The sequence below is a fragment of the Temnothorax longispinosus genome, chromosome 3 (assembly GCF_030848805.1).
Source record: "Temnothorax longispinosus isolate EJ_2023e chromosome 3, Tlon_JGU_v1, whole genome shotgun sequence".
In the NCBI taxonomy this organism is placed as follows: domain Eukaryota; kingdom Metazoa; phylum Arthropoda; class Insecta; order Hymenoptera; family Formicidae; genus Temnothorax; species Temnothorax longispinosus.
This window is the reverse complement of record NC_092360.1, coordinates 14,180,847-14,203,282: the sequence shown is the minus strand read 5'-3', so window position 1 is coordinate 14,203,282 and position 22,436 is coordinate 14,180,847. Positions and strand designations below refer to the sequence as shown.

General features: G+C 31.2%; 2 protein-coding genes across 13 annotated transcripts in view; one reads left to right on the top strand and one right to left on the bottom strand.

Annotated features, from left to right (window-relative positions):
* LOC139810364 (uncharacterized) overlaps positions 1–6,193 on the top strand; it is a 293,594-nt gene extending 287,401 nt beyond the window's left edge. For both annotated transcript variants that reach the window (XM_071773847.1, XM_071773848.1), the window contains one exon: positions 397–6,193. In XM_071773847.1, coding sequence (XP_071629948.1) covers positions 397–418 — 22 coding nt within the window. In that variant the 3' untranslated portion in view covers positions 419–6,193. The remainder of the gene's footprint in view (positions 1–396) is intronic.
* On the bottom strand, positions 5,305–22,436 carry LOC139810363 (uncharacterized). Of its 11 annotated transcripts, none has more exons than XM_071773835.1 (28): positions 21,871–22,436; positions 20,144–20,653; positions 19,546–19,860; positions 19,279–19,450; positions 18,921–19,187; positions 17,402–18,622; positions 16,565–16,714; positions 16,205–16,384; positions 15,312–15,737; positions 14,453–14,544; positions 14,217–14,365; positions 13,776–13,886; positions 13,176–13,520; positions 12,708–12,922; positions 12,516–12,628; positions 12,279–12,420; positions 12,048–12,148; positions 11,424–11,599; positions 10,949–11,235; positions 10,546–10,753; positions 10,226–10,409; positions 9,947–10,159; positions 9,527–9,652; positions 7,896–8,060; positions 7,578–7,727; positions 7,223–7,454; positions 6,970–7,161; positions 5,305–6,637 (listed from the first exon to the last, which is right to left on the bottom strand). In XM_071773835.1, the coding sequence occupies exons 1-28, from the start codon at positions 21,937–21,939 to the stop codon at positions 6,501–6,503; spliced, it is 6,648 nt and encodes a 2,215-aa protein (XP_071629936.1). In that variant the 5' UTR covers positions 21,940–22,436; the 3' UTR covers positions 5,305–6,500. The 11 variants fall into 11 exon arrangements, with proteins under 11 accessions (XP_071629936.1, XP_071629937.1, XP_071629941.1 ...); XM_071773836.1 differs by having other exon boundaries at positions 7,896–8,057; XM_071773840.1 differs by having other exon boundaries at positions 16,244–16,384.

Here is a 22,436-nt window from a genome sequence, read left to right as displayed (position 1 = left end):
ACAAAATTACATGTTGAATTTTTTCTACAAAATTTATCATGTTTTTAAAGCAACAATAAATATGTGTAAAAATTTTAGAAAAAAAACTTGAACAATTTTAAATTTATTCTATCAAAAAATCACCTCCAAAACAGCACTCTAGACAAGAATACCTCCTTAATACAATGTATAATTCCAGAACTTAAAACAATGATATTTTATACAAATGGTATTTAATCACACAATAAGTTAATTTAATAGAATTATATTACCATGTAAGAGAGAATAAATCTACAGAAATTATATAACAGTTATATATTCATAACATATATATTTAATTGCAAAACAATTTAAAAAAACTCGCACACGTATAATATGAGCAAGAAATAATGATTTTTCTACAATTATATGTTAAAGGTCTGAGATGAATGCCCAGTGAAAGCGAGCTATGCCGAAACATGCTGAATGGGAACGATATTGATATGATTAAATATATAGGAAGATACAATTATAAATATTAATATATTCGTAATCGTAGCTAGTTTATGCGCAAAGATAATGAGAAGAAAATGAAGAATAAGTGAGGAAGCAACAGCGGACTAAAGTATTACTGGGGCAACTTACGTGAAATTAGGTACTTCTGTCTTGCGAATTTATGTATCGTCAAAAACAACTCTCAACGACAATTTGGCATTATCAAGAATATTATCTAATCGATCATTAACTTTTCTATTACGTTCTTTTTATTATGTGTCATATTTGAGAAAGAGAAAAGAAAAAGGAGAAAGAGAAAGAAAGAAAGTTAATTGGAAAATATTACACTCTTGATGCTGATTTTAACCCTTTGCGTGCAACGTCTTTTTCGGCACCTGTAACGTGCAACGTCGGGTCACTCATTTCCGACGCCTAAAAAATACTTTAAAGTGTTCAAAAAAATCTGAAAAAATTCATGTTACCTTATTAACTATCCTACTTTAAGGATCAATCGCTATATTGCCGATTTTTTCATTTGTTTAAACAATATATTTATATAAACAGACACTTGACATACAGGACAGTCACTTTCGCCAGGGCACGGATGACCCGACGTTGCACACGAAGAGTTAATAGTCAACCTATTTCGTTTGGAAATGTCGGATTACTGAAACGTATTATCGATGAAAAAACATTGTTTATGCAGTACAACCGTGATTAATTTTATTAAAAATTTACAGTCAACAAGATATGCTAATCAATTGATAGCATCTAGATGATAATCAATATTAAAATGCTAATTGTCAATAAATGAGATTGTACTGATCGATCGATTAAGATGAATATTCAAGGATTGAAAACATCGAATTTGAAACTTCGATCATCTTAATGACCAAAAGTCTTCATATATAGTTAATATGGCGCATAAATATATATAGAGTTAAGGACGACTATGAAATTCGCTCGACAATGTCGCGTAGCCGTAAGTATAGTTCCTAAGCCTTTAACTCGCCGATATCTTTTCTCTCGAGTGGAAACCGAATCACGACTCTCTTTATATTTCCGAACAATTCCGGATATGACCCGGAAATTCTCGGATCCGCTCGAAAGAGATGCGATCGGCGCGTTCAACTTTTTGTACATAGTCCTTTTGATATACGCTGACAGACTCCTAGATGTGAGAAATAGGGTCGTTCCTGTAGAGTAAGCCTGCGCGATAAGTTCGAAAGATATATCGTAAGGATCGTCGTGCACGTACTTAAGAGGATGGAGAATTAATCGCGAAGATGGTCAATCGAGGCGAGGAAAATAAAAAAAGTCGAAAATTTTGGCAAAATGACACGGCTCAACCGTGAAACTCAAGTTTCATGTATTTGATATATTAATTCCATAAAGTAAACAATAATCGCTTTTTTCGTTTTTCCTGTGACGCACGTGAGTATAATCTGTGAAAAATTGTCCAAATATATGGAGCTACGCACGATATAACGATTGAAGTAAAGATTGCAATAATCTCGTATGCTTTTTCATAAAATTTGGCTGCAAATAAGAAACATGCTGAAAACACTTAACATATTGTGGTCATAAATTATTCTTGCGGATTATAACGTGCTATACGTAGGTATATATTACGCAGATTTACGAAAATGGGCGTTTACTTTCCCTCAGCATTTATTAATACAATTTAATTCATAAATTACTAATATTATAAATTTAGCCATGAAATATGGTCACGGATGTCTCAAAGTACATCTGAATGCCACAAAAATAAAATTATTATTGTCAAAAATTGACAAAGTTGGCTTTTCGCAGAACGAATTGGGTTCGGCATTAATTAACGTGATTAATAAATGTACATGTAGCATGCCGTGCCTTTGATCAAATATAGCGGAAATGTATTGAATGCAAAATTCATAAACTATGAAATATTATCAGATAAAATAATGGAATATTGAATGTCACAGATGTGTTCTTAACCCGTGCGTCGCTGTTTGTCGCGAGATCATATATTTCTCTCATTAACCCGTAATATTCATAATTATATAAATTCATAATTTTTAATGATCTTTATACTAATCGACAGAGATTACGGTTCTGCTATAATATGCCATAATAAGTTTCATTTCTTTTTATGTTTATTTTATATTTTTATGTTTAGACAAATATTTGCTCAGATAAATTCGAAAAAAGAAAACATGTGTTTCCGAACAGTTATATAGGGACCAAGAGTTCGTTTCTCCTGGGTACGTAAACATTGCCTATGGCATGACGAAATACCGGGAAATTGCGATGACACGATCGAACAAGAGAAACAAAACGGACTGTTTCGAATTTCATTCACTGAGTCAAGACTTCGCAGCCTGAGAGAAAAATTGCATGCAAATCGGAATGTATTCCAAACCACGATCTCATTTCACGATTTTTCGCAGCGATAACACGTGACGAAATAAGATCTTCAAATTTTTTTTTTTTTTTTTATTCCTATTTGGTCTCTTTAATAAGAATTCCATATCCGCTCTCATTTATTCTCAAGATCAATAAAATAATCAATACTAATAAAAATAGTCAGTCGTTCTCTCATTGACAAGAATACTTTCCGTTGCATTTTTCATGCAAATGTACATTATCGCGCAGCTCAAGATAATTTTAATTTTCTTTTTTATATTGCTCTTTTTCAAGTCACGTATATTCTTACGAAATTCGTATTTTAATTGCGTTTTTCTCTTGCGGCACATGAAGTAGAAAATGACAAGCAGATACGAAATGCACTTATTGTTAGGACAAAGTGTACAGACAGATCGCGTAACAAAGAAAGTATCATTTATTGATCGAAATGACAAATTATACGAGCTCTGCGCAAATCAGATCATCGTAAAGAATACTTATCTCGATATATTATTAAGATAATTAATTAACTCATACCACGAGTTATTCATGAAGTGCAATTATCCATTTTATCCATATACGTTTTCCCCAATCAATGTTTTTATTATATACCTTTTATATATGTATTTATTATCAATAACTTGACTTATTGAGTCCTTTTTATTATTGAATGCCCTTGCATATGCCCTTGCAAACTTAAACTTACGCTTTTCATCAAGAAATGTTTTTAAAACTTTTTATAGATAATGTATATTAATATGATAATATAGATTTAGATGAAAAAAGTAATACGCGAACATGCGCCGAAAACTTGTTGTTATTAACACACCATCTTTTTTAACATTTTTACAAATTTACAAGTGACCAATCCGTAAAATCCGTCACTGTTTACTTGCCATTTTATAAATATTTGACTGTCTTCGTCCAATATTATTCAGTTATTAATAATTCAATTATTAATAATTCACGAATATTCAAACGAGATCTAGTTGCGCTGCAAGCTCGTGGCAATTTTCTATAAGTATACCAACTCGACGATTACACATGCGCGTTATCGTAAATCAATTATTAACGGTAAGACTAAGTATACTGTACCATCTTAAGCGGCGTGCGTGTTACATTGTCAATATTTATAGCGTTATATCGCAATTCTATGATCGTCATTCGTGTTCATAAATTCCTATCCTTTCAATCTTTGTTAATATACTCGAATTCAGCCCCATTCATTTTTCGTCTCTTAAATAGCGTCATATCCTCGATGAATTTTCTATCACGCTATTTTGTACGATTTTTGTAACAGACACAATATGTTCGCAGTATATTCGCCAAGAATGTCGATGTGAACATACGATGTGACACAACGATACAGAACTGTTTCTATAATCAAGCAAAACATTTTCCGATTGTTAATGCTGTATTTATTATCACTATTTCGATCTGCTATAATCTTTTATCACTACTTTTCTCCTCGCGTTCGACGACATTGATGACATTCTGTAGTTAACGATACTGTACATAAAAAGATGATCATGTGTGTATATACAATTATATGCGTATCTGTACGTTACTTAGATTTAAACTATAGGTCGTAACCGAATTTAGGAGTCAACGCAGCGAAAGCGAAAACGTATCTGTTTCGCGTCGAGATTTATGATTAATATCAACGATCATAATTGCGAATTGGTCAATCCAAAATTGCCTAATGTCACCTTAAAGTATACATGTACGTTCATTCTCAATTTATGGGGAAACGATAACTTTTGCTTAATATCTAGTCATTAGATCGTTAGTTTGACCTGAATTTGTGTCATTAAAAGGACGAACCAATTTAACATTTTTTTATAATTTAAATTATTTATAAAAATTATTTATACAAATTCTCTCGAAACTTCCAATTCTGTCAAAATGCCCATTGCACAAGTGCGCTGTACACAATCTTCTATAATCTTTTCTCTATTGCGTAATGTGCTAAAGAAACTATTATGTTATTATCCAAATATTTTTTGGAAAACATATTTTATATTTATTATAACGTTTTATAATTTTATTATTAGGTATATTATTATGATAAATCGTTATGACATATTTCCCAGCGACACAGATTCGGGCCATTTTATGCCTAAATTAAGTGAATTCACAAGTTAGATTTAATATTAATTTCCATATTAAGCGCGCATATTTTTGATCGACATTCCCTTAAGTCTTAAGTGATATAAAGTCGTAATTGCAACATACGGCAGGTAGGATATCTCCTTTTAGAATTCTATGAACAATTCACCTTTTGTTCATTATCTCATAGCAAACACAATTGATGTATTTAATATATCTCTAATTATTTTTTTTCTGCATACGCACTGAAAAATGGTATTACGGCAAATTTTAAACGGCAAATCTTATTTACAAGATTGTTATTTAAGATCATTAATTTCTTGCCAAGAAAAAATTATAACAATCATATGTACCTAATAATTTATAAACTTCTTTTTATTCGCAAACGTTTGTAAACACAACAAAAATCGATATGATATACGCTATAACATAAATTGATATGACATACGCTAAATATGAAAGTTGGACTTTCAGTTCTACAAAGATTGCACCGAAAATGATGATTATTGATGCATATAAATCTTCTAGCATAAATGTTGTTAGTATCAAAAATACAATACGACATTTTAAGCAAAAAGCTGAAACGAACTTTTATCGCTATAAGGTATCCTTAAATTTTTTGTAAGAATTTTGGCAAAACATATTAATCTAGCTAGAGATTTTGCAAAAGAATAGAGAAATATTCGTAGAACTGTTTAATATGTATATGTCTTCTCTGCTTGTAAATTCTTAGATTTTTGCAAATTAGCGATCATGACTTTCGGTACAATCTTCGTGCTAAAGTATAAGATAATCTTTCCAAACTTTATATAAAAAATCGATATATTGTTTCTTGATATCGTGATATTTTATATACTAATTATAATGTTCTCATTGGTTTTATATTCATATGCCTTTTAAGAAAATCAATGTTGTAAGAAATAATTTAATAAGCGAACAATTTTAGTTTTTGTCTGATCTACTCTGATGATAAATCAATTATTAAATAGCGTAATGTTATTCACTATAGACAGCTATATAAGTTTACATTGAAAACATAGCCTTCTTTTCGCAATATATCTTCCATTCAATTTTTATAAATGCCATCCGTTGAATTGTCACCTTGGACTGAGTCACCTCGGATTAAATATATTGGGACTATTGTACATAAAATAGGCTCAATCATGTAAAAGTCACAGAAAATCAACAATTACAATTACTGTAGGAAACGAAGATGTCTTACGAAATAAACTGGAAATTAACAGAATTACTTGGACTATTTTATTGTTATTTCTATATTTTATGACAGATATTTACGAAGTACGCTACACGCGTAAATGCCAAGATAAATTATAAACAAAAGAATGGACAGAATGGATATATTATGTCAAAATAAGTATTTTATTTACAGGCAACGATAAAATATTATCATTTAGAATTATCGTTAATATACACATCGGTCCAGTTATCAATTTAAAACCAATTTTTTTTAAATTTGATTTTGCCATTTGTAAGAAAAATAATAAGATGCACGAACATTCATGTGTGATCGAAAATTCTTTAATTTCGACATTTTATCTACCTATTAGCGATTCCCTAATTTTTTGATCGATCCAACGACGATAATACGCTACGCGGACGTAAACTCCAGGTCTGTTCGCTTTGCCGCAATGTTGACCCCAACTAGTTATCCCGTATAAACTGAAAGCTCCTAATATAAAAGAGAATACAAATTTTAACAGTGCTGTCACAAATAAAAATATTAATTTAATTCAGAATATAATATTTTCTTTTTTAAAATAGAATTTGCAAACTTTAATTCTCGAGTAAAAAATTATAAAGAATTATATTCTTTCCAGATACAAAAATTTTTATAATATTTTCTGAATTTTACTATTACTTGCCCATCTTATATATAAATATATTTTTACAATTCTGACTGCAATCTATATTATATTTAAAAAATTTATTGTTGTACGTGGCCCGTCGTACATAATATGATTTTTCATTATGATTAATTTATTGATTATATTTCAACATTACCATTATGGTAGCAGGCTAAAGGGCCTCCAGAATCGCCATCACATGTGTCGATACCCTCATCAAGAAATCCAGCGCACATCATTCCGTCGCTTATGGCACCTTCACCATAAACATAACTAGCTCGGCAAACTGACTGATCTAACAAGGGCACCCAGCCATATCGTAAATCCTTTGATTGCGCTGCAAAAAAATCTGAAGTGTGTGGATCCTACGAGATTCAGTTTAAAGTAATTCTCTCCAATATTTCACTTACTCGTCTTGCCTGTTTCAATACTGCCGAATCCGCTGATCGTGCAATTCAATCCCGGTGAATATTCAGTATTTTCAGACGGTAAGCAAATTGGCATGATATCTTTGCCAAGCGGAATGCCCAGGCCTTTAAGTAGAACCAAAGCAATATCATTGTTCATCCTGTGACCTTTACGAAAGTCTTCGTGCACGTAATAATCCTCGATATTGGCTTCCACTTCCGTTCCTTCGTCTATCTGATAACGTCAAACACAATATAAATAAAAGTGCAATGTCTGAATTGTTTAACGAATATATGCATGTAAATATTTTTGGGAATTTCGTGATGATATATAACTATATTTACTTGATTTACTTACATCCGTGTTATAATCTCCCGCACGTACAAAATAGGTGCCTTTGTTGTAACCTTCTAAACAATGTGCCGCTGTTAACACGTGTAGAGGTGATATAATAACAGCACCACACCAATGATTTGATCGACTGTGCCCTCGAACTCGAATGCTGGCCTAAATATTATTTAACAATCTCTTTGTATCACTAATATCTCGCTACGCATCTGATCGCAATATTTATTTTAACATTAAATATAAAATAACTTATAGATGGCAACAATTCTTCATTAATTATCGCAAAAAAATTAATCTAACATTTTCTTTGCAGTAAAAATGATTTACCTGCCAGGGATAAGTGCCTTTTGGTGCAATGGAGCCATGCACTACTTTTTGAAATATTAAGTCTCCATCGTCATCGAAATCTTTGGCGCGCTGACCACAATTTGACGGAAGTAGCTCGTTAATGCTTTGTTCCGGATGTTCTTGGCTGTTTATCCAGTATGACTGCTTAATAAGAAGGAATATCGGGAAATAAACAAACAAATCATGCATACACATGTGCATATTATAAAGCTTTGTCTATTTTGAGATTGTTATCAATAATATAATTATTACGACTTATGTCAAGTCATATTTTACCGTATATTTTTTAAACAATTAATCTTTAGACTTCCAAGATTATTTGCAGAACATAAACTCCCAAGAGTCCCAAGTGGAGCGGAGATTTGTCGGAGAAAAAAGTAGTATAAGACTTTTTTGACTTGATTTGATTTTCGCATTTAAGAATATGCTGGTGCAACAGTGCCCCAACTTTTATAAACATTTGTATACACATGAAAGTTCCAAGGAGATTTCAATCATGTGGAAATTGCATACTCATGTGGAGTGGAAATGTACAATTATACATAGACCTCGTTATTCGAATCAAAATCCCGATGCGGGATCTTACTTTTTGCGTCGAAATTGTAAACCCATGTGAAACTATTTTATGTTAAGAATAATCGTTGTACGTTCAAATAGAAGAAAATTGGAAGTGGCGTATAATGAATAAGTACTTAAATAATGTTTATTTACTGGACAATTTAATAGTAATCTATTTATTATCTTTTATTAATTATATAGTTTGTTAGTGGATATATAATTATTGTAAATAATTGATCAATTCTTTCAGAGTAATTATAAAGACGTTTAAACACAAATTCTAGCTGCTATGCATACAGTCACAATGTTCTTCTTTGGTTCCACAACGAAGTATTCCATCTCGCATGTTCCGCTATAAACGCACAATATTTTGTAAATGCACATCAGTTGACAGTTATTGGATCTACAAAATTCTCTGATTAAAATGATTGAATTCCTCACTTTTTAAATTATGATATGCACGCTAGCAATCACTATAAATTATTATTCCTAAAGCAATGCGACGACAAGAGTAACATAAAGACTGGCAACAATAAAGAGATGAAAGCTTCTAGTGTAAGTAACAAATATTGGTAAATCCTACAGAAAGTCATACAAGCTCACTATTCTTATATATACGTTGTTCAAAAATTACGTACATACATTTCATTTCAGTTCTTTTGTTAACAACTTTTTAATAAACAACGACCGACGGTTAAAAGTTAAAATCTTTTGTACGTTACTTAGGAACACGTCGTTTACAACACATGTCAAGGTTAAGATCGTTGGAAGTGGGTCCGATAATATAATCTAACGATTTATCAAGATATTAATTTGAAAAATTTATAAAACAGAACTTTTTTACATAATTATAAAAAAAAATCATTTTATAGGAAGAGTACCTCGCCCCATTTGTGAGTTGAAAAGTTAAGCATTTTACACATACTTTTCTGTATATAAATGTATCAAGTTCTAATATTATTGTAGAACGTATCTCAAATGCACAGCCTAACAGATGATAACATTTAGTCTCAAAAATTGTGATAAAATGAATGAAGATTTGTTTTATTTACTTGGGCATTGTTAACATCTCCAGGTGAACAAATTACACCTGCGTCCTCGTTATGATCGCAATTATGTTGACCCCAATGATTATGTTCGCATCGATATAATTGCGATTCGTTTCCATGACAGAAAACCTATTTTGCAAAAATTAAAAAAATTATTTTAGAATATTAATAAAATATCGATTAAAAACAGCTAAATAATTAGGAAATTGAAGATATATTAATTAAATATAAGGTATATATATTTATATAGAAATATTAAATAAAGTAAGATAAATAAGAATTAAAAAATTAAACGAAGGAAAATCTCAAATATAAATATAACTCAAATGTAAATTAAAAGATCTTTTACAACAAAGATTGTTCAAGTAACAAATCTCTTTTTGCAAGAAATAAAAAATTAAATGTAAGCTACAAATGTAATACTTCATCGAGCCATATTGGTCCTTGGCCAGGCCCAAAGAAACCATTTTTCTTAGCTGTTGCAATACCACCGTATCCCAAAGATCTGCAAATGACTATTGCCGTAGCATTTGTAAAATCATCATCGCACACGGTACCCCACACGCCATGATGACGCACTTCTACCCTTCCTTGCATAGGATTGCTGCCATTCACCAAGCGCAACTCAAACGGTGCCTAAAACCGAAATCGTATAAAAATAAACAAGTCTATCTATTTTTACTTTTCTCTCAACTCTCTTACATCGCAATGTTCCGGATTCTCATCGGAATGATCTGGACAATCGACCACCTCGTCGCAAATAAAAGGAGTCGGTATGCAAGTTGGACTATTGTCGCATTTCCAGTAACCCTCCTGACAAGTGTTGACCGCGGTCTTGCAGATGACTCCAACAGCCTCTTCCGGTTGACAATTATGAACTCCCCATCTATAAACCGAAATATAAATACTTTATTTTGCTCTACCAGTTCTAGTAGAATCGTTATTTTAAGCAACGTAGCGATCGAGTGTTAGAAAAAATATTATGTTAAAAGAAATAAAAAATAACATCTCAATCTTTTTACCCGTTAAAATCGCATTCCCGTAGTGTGGTCTCGTTTCCGCGACACTTCAACTGATCTACCATAAATCTCGTTGGTGGATCGAGATTTCCATAAAATCCACCCGGCCTAACTTCTAAAGCTCCAAGATCGAAACCAAGCTCTTTGCAAATAACATCAGCATTGATTATACCAAAGCCGTCGTCGCATACCTGTCCCCAATGTCCTAGAACTGTTTAACAATGTAAACATTGATTAAAATTACAAAACATAGAAAGAAAAGAGAAAGAGAATAAAATAATAGAGAATCAATAAAAATAATAAAAACCTTGTTGTATTACTCTAAAACATACTACATTATATATTTTTATCTACTTTATTTACTTGTCCACCTTTTTTTATATATTCTTACAGTATATGTACTTACTTTTGACTTCTATTCGACCCTCATAACTATTATTTGCGCCAGCTAAGCGGATACCGTAATCAAAATTTTCAGCCGTGCAGATACTCTCATCGCTGCGATCATTGCAGTCGTTTTTACCATCGCAAACTTTTGTTTGATTTATACACTTGCGATTATCGCAAATATACATGCCATCACAGTTCACGCTTCTCTCCTTCAGTTCGTAATAATCGAATTCTTTGTCTGGTTTGAGTGCACCAGTCAACCCGATGTTACTGTTACTCAATAAACACACGTTGCCATCCGATCTAAAACAGAACGTACAGATGTATTTGTAACTTTATTAATTGTACATCATACACAAAGATAATAATTAATCTCCATAATCGATGTAGATCTCAGTGGACCTATTCTATAACTCTCAACGACAATTTTATTGTCGTTATATTGTCGTTTAGTTTAATAAATAAAAATAAATAAAAAATTTTCAACGAACTTATGGTTAAATGAGCGACAAGTAAAATCAGCTTCTTTGCATCTTAAAGCACAGGTTTTTAAAGGTGTGTTCAACCATTTCTCCATATCGTAGCCCTCAAGTTTATGTTTTGCAGATTTTTCAAAGAGATTCAAATCCATTATACATTTTCTTTCGTCAGCTCCGTTTGTACAATCCTAATAAATAACATTACATTAAACTTTATAATAATTATGTTATCTACTCTGTATTGCTAATGTCGTTACTTGAGTAAAATAAACGATAAACACAATAATTAATTTATTAAAGAACTAAGATTTTTTAAAAACATAGAATTTTGGTAGCCACTTCAAGTTATAATTCGTTTTGTCAATACACACACATACATGCGCTTTAAAATAGAAAAATAAAGAATTACAAATTATATTTTAGCTTACAACCTCACACGCACACATATATTTATTACAAATATTTCTATTAACTTAAGATATACATATACATATATGTATATTCTACAAATTAAAAATTTGCAAATAAAACGTTTCTCGTCTTTAAATTTTCGTAAATAATTGGCATCTGTTACATGCTATATCGATCTGCTTTATGTCGAATTTTGCGTATATTGTATAAACGTTTATATCTCACCTCCTCTCCATCGCAAACCCATGGAGAGGGAATGCACTCTCCTGGAGTACATTCAAAATGTTTAGATTTGCATTGGCCAGTCAACATAGACCGTTTGGAATCTAAAAAAGAAAATAATTAATCGTAAACATAATGTATATTACAATCTTTATTTTGCCAAATGTCATCACTTTCTTCATAATTCAACTAAAAAGTTTCGGTTAGTAAAACAAAATCATATCAAATATATACCAATATTTCCACAGGCAGGAATATCGCAATATTCACGCTTTCCAGTTTCTGTGAAGCACCACGGCCTCGATTCCTTTATCGGATTAGGATTTCTGCAATAGTTATGCGTTTCCAGTCGATCTCGAATTTCTTTATTAATAACCTACGATGATAGAAATTAAGTTGGACTTTGATTTAATCAACAGCATATTTTTTTAGATATACATATAATACACATATACATAGAAAAGTACCTACATTTATACGTAAGTGATGTGCGATTCTTTCATCGGCCCACGGAAGACATTCATTTCCTGATAGTGTTACATTGGCTTTGCCAGTGTATTGATTTCCTTTTCCGTAAACGCAACCTAGGCAGGCAAATATGAATAAGTAATATATTATGTTATATGTATACATTATATTTATTCAATAATTCTTTAATAATACCAATATCATCATAAGGTCTCTTGCAAATAAAAGAATGCCCTTTCGAAGTAGTTGCGCAATCTTCAGTGTCCCAGAAGAAATAATCTGTGTCGCAGGTCGATTCGGGTCGCTCGTGACACGAAAATTTTCGTTTCATCACGATGCAAAGAGGACGAGAACCCACCCATGGTGGTTGTTCCGTATCGTTCATCCAGCCAGGCCACCATTTTGTAAATCTAACAAAATATTTAACGAAAAATTCAAAGATATGAGAAAATAATTCTTTTGAATTAATTTACTTTTAACAATCAGGAACAAATAAATGCGCGTTAACTCAAAGAAGTTATAATTGGCTTGATAGAAAGAGAAAAGCAGATCAGTAATTTATCTTATTACATAGCTAAAGATGCAAAGATATATCTAAAAATTAACAATAACAGAAAATATTAAACAAATTAAATAGAAGCTATAATATTCTGAGAATCATACTTGAATTTGGCATGAGCAGACTCCGCCCAGAGCCACAAGGTGCGACTCATGCTGGCGAAACCGAAGCCGGAAGTCATAATCGAGCTAACTTCCGGATACGATTGCAACAACCACTCCGAAATGAAGTTATTTTCCGCCTGGCTAGTGATGTCGATGAGGCGTGCATTCCTTCGTTTGCAGTGTTCCAATGCTTCAGCATGATTAAATCCGTTATCTGAACCAGCTAAATGATAGCACTGTCCATTATAAGGTACTTCATCCTTGTGACAATGCGCGATTCGATTGGGAGTACATCGCACACCAATCGCATCTCTATCCACGCGACACTCTTGATTATGTGTGAATCTAAATTATCATCATTCACGGTACATTTTAGCGTAATGATTTTTGCTACAATTTGCTTCGTATAAAAAACATTTTGAACAAAAGATGGCTAAAAACTTAAGAGACGAAAAAAAAGGAAAAAGTAATAATTACCAACATTTTATACTATAGTATTATTATTATTATGTGTGTATAAGAAATCCAGATTTTTATTACCTGATCATCTTTATTTAATAAAAGGAATATTTTTAAATCTTTGATAACTTTATGTCTTACTTGCACGACTGAAATCTGGTTTCATTGCCGAAGCATGTTACAGTGTTTGCAGCAATCCAAGTTGGCATCTCATTGCGATTGTTTCTGCCTTGCCAAGCCATTTCTGCGCCTCTATAATAAACAAAATAATCCGTACAATAATACATTTTCCCGTTATTGGGTTTTCCGTTATTATACGGATATTTAATAAATAAAGTTGAATTATCAGAAAAATTAGTATGATATAAAAAAATAATTATATATACATATTTAAGTAAGAAATCCATTAAAAAATATATATATACAGATATTGTATCGTTAATTGTTTTTACAGTCGTTTTATGATATTAAAAATATCTACACACATGTGCATAGCTAAAATGTGTAAGTATAATAATATAAATACTTTACAAAACAATTCCAACACAATTTTTAAGCAATAATAATTTTTCATTATTATACCTGATATACCCGAGTTGTCTACATAAAATATGAGCTTCCTTTAAAGTCCAACTATTTCTGGAATCGCATACAATGCCCCAACCGGGTAGCACACCTTGCACCTCAACATAACCATTATTAGGTCCAGAACCGCCTCTCAAACGAATAGTCTATTAATAATATATTAAATAAAATATTACTTTTTATTATAATTAAGATTAAATTTTTTCAATTTATCTTTACATAAATGTTCTCACCTGACCAGATATAGGCGTTAATCGAACAGACTTTTCCGAATGAATCAATGGATGTACTGGGTGCACGTAATAAATTGGGAATGGAGGTTCTTCTAGAATAAAATTAAATAAATTATTTGTTTTACTTATTTTATTTGGCTATTATTTTATTTAAACAATGTGATATATAATAATTTATATTGTTATGTTGTTGGTGCCATGTATATATTTGACATATATTTACACGATTATAGTTTTACATATTAATGTTTCCACAAAGTTAATTAAAGTCATGCAAAAGCATAAGAAAGAAATACATGCAAAGGAATAAATCTAAGTTTATAGCTAACCAACTTGTGTATAAATAAATGTAATGTATAATATATAAATATAATAATATAATGTATAAATAGTATATAATAGTAAAAATAGGATAGTTGTATTTAAATTTTTTAATATTGCATATCTATATAAAATTATTGTATAAAATAAGAATATTTAGTATGAAATACGTATTATAAGTAATTTGAAACATTCAATAAATAATAATTTGTAAATAAAAAAATTTAAGTCGGTTTATTATTGATTTTAATTCTAGGTTCATAAATCTAACACTGCAATACTATTCTATGCGACAAAAAATGATAATACCTCGTCAGATCCCTTGCAAAAGCTTAATTTAAACTAAAAAGTTTATTTTATTATTGCATGATACTTTAAGCAGCATAATAATGCACAAGAAAGCAATTACGAGAAAGCTATAAAAAAAAATCATTGAAGAATAACTTACCTATATTATTTATTTTTTACGCGCGCACGCGAACACTTATTGCATAGATAAAAACATATAAATTTGTATCAAATTAAATCATCAACTTACTTTCTTGAAACGGAGCTGTTTCGATATTAAAAAGTTCGAGATCGGTATTTTTCGGACCGATTCTCATAACGACAGATGAAATCGTCGTCGTCTCAGTCTTATTTTCGAAAACCAGCCTAGGCTTCCAAACATTTTTGTCATCCAATACATCTATGTCGTAATCATTTATTTCGGGTTCTATAATACTCGGAGGTCTCAAATCTTCATTACTTATCTCCGTATCGCTACCGTTCCAATGATTATCTTCACGTTCAATTAAATCACTAGATAAGTTGGAATCGCTTATGTTATCAGAACTAGGCAACTCTTTTTCTGTCATAGTGTTTCCAAACTCCCGTCCTCTTCTTGACAACTCGGGTTGTTTGTTTGGGATTTTTTCTGTTGTCGTCATCAGCGTCGTAAAAAACGGTGTATAATTATTTTTATCTGTTAAAGAAGAAACAGCTTTAGCTAAATGTTTAGATGTAAATTGCTGTGAAATTCAAGTGTACAATTATCGTCACTTTTGACTAAATTATTAAGCTTAAGCCTAAGCGCACACAATCAATAAAATAATAATACAATTTCTAGCAGATAATTAGTACATAACGATCTCTAATGCATATTATATTAATGATAAGTAACTACCAAACTGCCAGTTTCTGTCAAAATAATCAAAATTTAAATGAGAGAGAAAGAGAGAGAGAGAGAGAGAGAGAGAGAGATTTTATAATATATATAGAAAATTTTTAAACTCAAATTAATAACTAATATAGTAATAATAAGTTAAAGATAATTGATCGTTATTAAGAGAAAAATCAGCAAGTAATGTAAATTAATATTAAGCTTCATGAAAGAATAAATTGTGACGATCAAATAAGATATATATTAATAAAGTAATAAGTAAGATATACTATTAAAAGTATCATTCCAATTCATAGGTTTTTGAGTACTATGTGATTGCTGGCTCTTCGAATGTCCTTGATTATCCTCAATTTCTTTCGTGATGTAATGACCTTTCAAGCCATTTGCATTAATATATATTCCATTTGGATAAAAGTTTGTTCTCGGATATTGAGTTGTATTCTCAGATTCTGCGACAAATTATAAAACGTTATGAACGTAACTCTTATAATATTTTATGAGAATAATATATAAACTATTTGAATATTTTTTATATATCATCTATATAGAAATTTGCATTTGTGGTATGTATTTACTCTCAAGTAAATAAACAAATATATAATTTAAAGATCATAAATTCACCTACGAACCTAAGTTTACTTGATTCTTTAAATTTAACAAAACATTTGTTTTTGACGCCCACTCTGCCATTTTTGCATCCGTCTTTCTATCAACCGTGCTTTGCTGATATATATTATTTCCGAATTGCCGTCGTAGTTTATCGTCTTGACTAGCCATACCTACGAAACATTAAACTTTCTCATTCATATCTAGGTATACAAGAAATTTTATGTCAAAAATACTCTTTATCTGACAATAAGCTACGTAAATTCCTGTTATAGATTTTTTTCTACAGATTGGTTTTTGATTAATACTTTTGCATGAGTAGGTTTACTTCTTTTATTATTATCATCGAAGTTCACACAATATAATAATCGCGCCACTTTTGGCGCGTGCACCATAGATTGACCATCATCTCTCCGATGTAAATATTTTATTATATTTAAACATATAATTTATTTATTTACTTATCTTACTGTATACATTTTCAATTTTTTACTATTAATTTATAGAATACATCATGCAACATAATTTCCATGCATATCTCATTATATTTCATGCATCATAACTGCTAAGAAGCACCGTTATTTACATGTATATACCATAGACATGGTATATACTTGCATTGTTTCAATGATATCATGTTGATATAATAAAACTTGTGTACACACAATTCACAAAGTTAATTCATGCAACGTGCAAATATTTGTCAATAAATTTGGCAACAGCATAGTACTTTAGATTGTATTATTAACTTACTTTGTGTATACTAATTACTACAAACTTCTTTATATTTTAATAAATATACTATATATATATATAGTATATTTATTTTATTAATATATATAAATTAATATTTTATTTACCTTGATCCCACGGACGTGTCTGAATTTCCGGCTGTACTTGTTGATTTTGCTGATTATACCATGTACTCGGTTTAAAACTAGAAGATCTATTTGGCTGATTCCAACCGGTATTTTCTTGTCCTGCCCAAGCAGGAGATAATCTATCTTGTCGCGATTCATTCTGATTCCAATTTTCAGCAAATTTATTGCCATTGTTTAGCAAAACATTTCCAGCGGGTGGAAAAGTACGATTGAAACTGGGATGATAAAATCTTGGATTCGTCCTACTATAATCTTGCCTATTTAGGGACAAATCATGATCGGTCCTTTGAGTAGTTGGCAAATCACCTTTAGCAACGCCAAAAAACTTTGTTTCGTTATGTTTATTTAGAAACTGATTACTGTCTTCATTGTATCCTCTAGGAGGAAGATATGATTGAAATCTTTGATCTGTTTCGCTCGATGCAGCATGTTCGGAATAATGATGATCGTAATGGCCGGAATCGTGATGGTGGTCGTGATCAGAAGGCCAATGACTATCACCTGCATTTGGAGTATATCCTCGGTATCCTTGATCGTATCTTCGATCGCTAGTAGTAGCAGTAGAACTATCTAAGTTCCAAGTTGAATTTACTGGTGGATTTGACATAGGTCCATAATTATGATAATGATGATGATGATGATGATGATGATGATAACCGGGAGGATAATATCCATGATCATAACGATGATCTTGATTTCCATGCTTGTACCACGATCCTTCTGGACGTACAGAATGATAAATTCGTTGTGCATTTGGATCAGTTCTATGGTTTTCCGCCCATTGCCTATCCGAATGATTTTGAAATTCATAATTACTATCAGAGGATTGTCTCAAATTTCCACTACTTGGTTTCCATTCTGGACGATATGGTCCATAATCTTGATATCGGTTTTCTCCATATACATGGCCGTAACTATTATGATAATTAACATTGTGCTCAGAACGATTATAAAATGGCCTCGGTGCCATTGTTGTCCACGTTGGTATCCAAGGTGAGCTTGAAGATGTTGCAAATGGTCTCCAGGTTGATCTCAATGTTGGACTCATTGTCGTGTTATATTCCGATCGAGGAAAATGGCCACGGAAGCTAGACGTATGATTATAGCGACTTGGATTTGACTGTGATGTAGTACCTCGAAATCCAGCAAATGGAACCCAAGTACTATCCTCTGTCCTGTATACTTTGTCATCAGATTTATCTATTAAATCGGAAAATTATAAATTTATAAATATATCTATTACAATTATTTTTAGAATATTTCAGAAAATATTAATTAATAATAGATTCCGTAAAAAATAATTTACATATATAATCGTTTGATTCATATTTAATATTGATCGTTAGAGTAATATATAGAATTTGTCAAGATATGCTTTGCCAATACATCTACAAATAGTACAAATATATCGCACTTAATTAATTTCTTATTATTATGGCTTATTTTAAAATGCTAAATTACTAAAATTAACAGTTTGCACTATTTGTTACAATCATACCTGTTTCTGTTTTACAATTGGGTACGTTATATGGCCAATCACAGACCGTTGTAATAGGATTAAAAGCTGTTCCAGGACCACAGTCCATCACATAAGTAGCACCGTTTGCACATTGAAGGAACTTTTTGCATGTCTCCGGATGGGGCAATAGTCCGGTGAAATCCACGGGACACGTAATTTTTTTAACTTCAATATATTGCGCTTTGTCGTGTTCAGATTTTACATTTGGAGGTGTAAGTGGAATTTTTTCATCAGATTTAAAAATATCTGTATAATAAAACAGATTTAAATAAAAAATGTTTATTACACGATAAAAAAAACGAGTTATTTCTTCTAGTAAGTAATCACTTAATGCTACCTTCGCAACCTTTTACATTATGCGGCCAATCGCACACACCAATAGCAGGGTTGAAAACCGTTCCAGGACCGCAATTCATAATATAAGTTGCACCGTGCGCGCATTGTAAAAATTTCGTGCAATCTCCATCATGTGGTAATAAACCGATCAAATAAGGTGGACATTTTGGTTCCTGTATCAAATACCAAATAAATAGATAAAGTAGAGTGAAAGACAAAATTAAATTTCGATTTATGATAAATAATGATACATTTTCAAAAAACGCACTTGTAATTTTTGTAATTTTCGATTAATTTGGAAATCAGAATCTGGCTCCCTGAAATACACGGATTTGTCTTCGTAGCATTTTACTTTATGCGGAAAATCGCATTCCAGAGTATCAGGATTAAAATGAGTGCCTGGAGCGCAAGGTTGGAGAAATGCACGACCCTTCCAACAATTGACGAAAAATTTGCAATCTGGTGGATAAACAAATTGCCCTGTAGAATTGTCATCTGGACACTGAACATCCAATCGAGAATTATATCGAGCCACTTTGTGCTGTGATTTTTGTGAAAGAAGTAAATTTTCCTTTCGTGGTTTCTATGTAAAAAGACAAAGCCAATATCAATATAATGCAAACATCTAATAAATGTTACCAAGTCAAGATTGAAATAAATTTAAAGAACTTTCAGATGTTTTTCAAGTTTTTTTCTAGAATTTGATCATATAAATTTTTTCTTTTATTTAGAACTTTGAGATCATATATAATATATAATATGAAACCATCTTATGTGTGTCAATAAAGATATATTGAATGGAATTATTATATTATGTAATCTTGATTATAAAAAAATTCTGCTTAGAGACATAGAAAAAAAATTACCGTGCTGTCAATAGCTACACCTTCGTACAAATCCTCGTGCGTTTCTTTGGTCTCGTCGTTTCTCGATGGATGCTTATGCTCAAAATCAATCTCATTTTGAGGCCGACCGCGAGTTCCATATTTTGATTCATCCTTAAAATGTCCGTAATTTTTATCAGATTCTGTCAAATCTCCATATTCAAAAGGAAATTTCAGACTTTCTTGTTGCTCCAACTTATCGAATTTGAAATTGCGCTGTTGTTCTGGGATTTTTTCAGAAATTTGTTCAGAAACTTGCTGAGGAATGCCAATTTGTGTTCTTTGTTCAATTTCGCTATCCGAAGCCTTTCGCCAAGGGCTCCAATTCTTTATGCCAGATTTGGGTGTAATATCGTCTTGTGATTGATACCATTTTGAAGTAGGAGATGTTGTTTGAACACGCGGTTCCTTCTCGTTGTCAGTCGAATGCCAAGGAAGCACCGATTCACGACGCTCTGGCGGTTTCGTAGTTGTCAATCTTGGATCATAGATCTGCAATGATAATAGAAATCAATAGAAAAACATCAAACATGGTCTTAACTTTTATTGTTGAAATTAATATACAGAACAAATCAATATTTATGTCAAATTTCCTTATTTTATTAGCGTAAGTAAAATATTTATATACTTTGAAATTAATAATAATAAATAGATATATTTCTTTTATTTGATTACAATAAATGCAATAAATTATGTTTGACAATTTCTTGAATAATTGCTTTATTCTTTAATTTTTGTTGATAATCACATGTATTTTATTTCAAAAATTAAGATTTGAGCACTCAGTATAAATTAGCATATGTGATTTAAATACCACACCTTCGTTTATAATTATATTATTTCCGTTTATATCGATATGCACGGGGATATATAATTATTTATTTTAAATTACGTTATACTTTACGGTAGAAAAAGATTTAAACATAACTTTTGAAAGTTCTAGTAATTTAATTAAAAAATATTCAAATTAATATTATTTAAAAGGATAGTTAATTATTGTACATCGTGTGCGTATGCAAAAAAAATTATAATGTTTTACATCACAGAAAAATGTGCCTCAGAATAATTTAGATAAATATAAAAATAAATTAAATGGTCATATCAATATTATTATTCTCAATATTATTATATGTGACATGTAGTAAGTTCAAGTTAAAAGAAAATATATTGATGACACACATTTTCAGTCTCCGTCTAATAAATTACACATTTCTGCAGTCTGATTGTCACATCTGGTACTTGGTAAATTTACATTACGTTTCAGATATGTCGTTATATAACAGAGGCGATCAATCAATGCAAATATTTTTTAACCCAATTCATTAGGTTCTGCGCTCAAAACAGCACGCTATTATATATACTATATATATTATTATTACATCGATAAAGAAATAAAGTATATATTTTTATTTTTATCAAACAATAAATTTGAAATTAAAGTAAGTTTTCTCGCTTTATCGATCTTGGAAAAAATAATAAAACTCTTGCATTTTGCAAATTCACATTTTTTCGTACACATTATTATATACATATAATAAACATTGATACTTTTGGTAACGCCAAATTCTTTTTATTCGAATTTTAGCCAGCCCAGTCCACATTTAAAATATGATTTTAAACTTTCTAAACAAAAACAAAAAAAATAAAATTAAAATAGCTACATGTATCACTAAAAGTCACTCTCGCAAGCAAACAATCCCACCACGTACCGCGGAAGAAAAAACAGGTACATAAATAAGGTAGAAAGCGATGTAGAAATAACTAAAACACGGCGTCATTTTCGATACTTCCACGATACACCGAGCATCGTACTATACTGATCCTCGTCTCTTTCTAAAATCGCCGAGGTTGAATACTGATCAACACCGTCTTAACCAGAAACAGATATCAATATACTCGAGGAAACAAGTGCTCTGATTCATGGAAATCGGAATGTTATCACTTAGAAAGGTCGAGGATCATCTCAAAAGATAATGAAACAGAGAGAGGAGAAAAGAGTTCTCTCGGCATGATGTGTGCTCACGCACACGTACATAAAATAGAAAAAAAGGATGCCGACAAGCATGAGAGACGACGCAACAAACGAACAACTGCAAACAGAACTGTTTGCCAATTGACGATGAGAGCGAGCAAACTTCTGCTCGTTGATAATTAATGCACGCCGGCTTTATAAAAGGACCGACACGAGAGACACAGATAACATGGAATGACAAATGGATAAGATTGTTATTTCATTCGATTGAGCTCTCTTTTGGAATCTCGTCACGGAGAGGAG

What these genes read in the sequence shown, in the direction of transcription:
- LOC139810363 (XM_071773835.1), bottom strand. Translation starts at nt 21,939, where the DNA reads ATGACGCCGTGTTTTAGTTATTTCTACATCGCTTTCTACCTTATTTAT. An exon ending in CAATTGTAAAACAGAAACAG is followed by an intron (nt 18,623 to 18,920) that starts GTATGATTGTAA and finishes CCGATTTAATAG; the next exon opens with ATAAATCTGATGACAAAGTA. An exon ending in GACACGTCCGTGGGATCAAG is followed by an intron (nt 16,715 to 17,401) that starts GTAAATAAAATA and finishes AATGTTTCGTAG; the next exon opens with GTATGGCTAGTCAAGACGAT.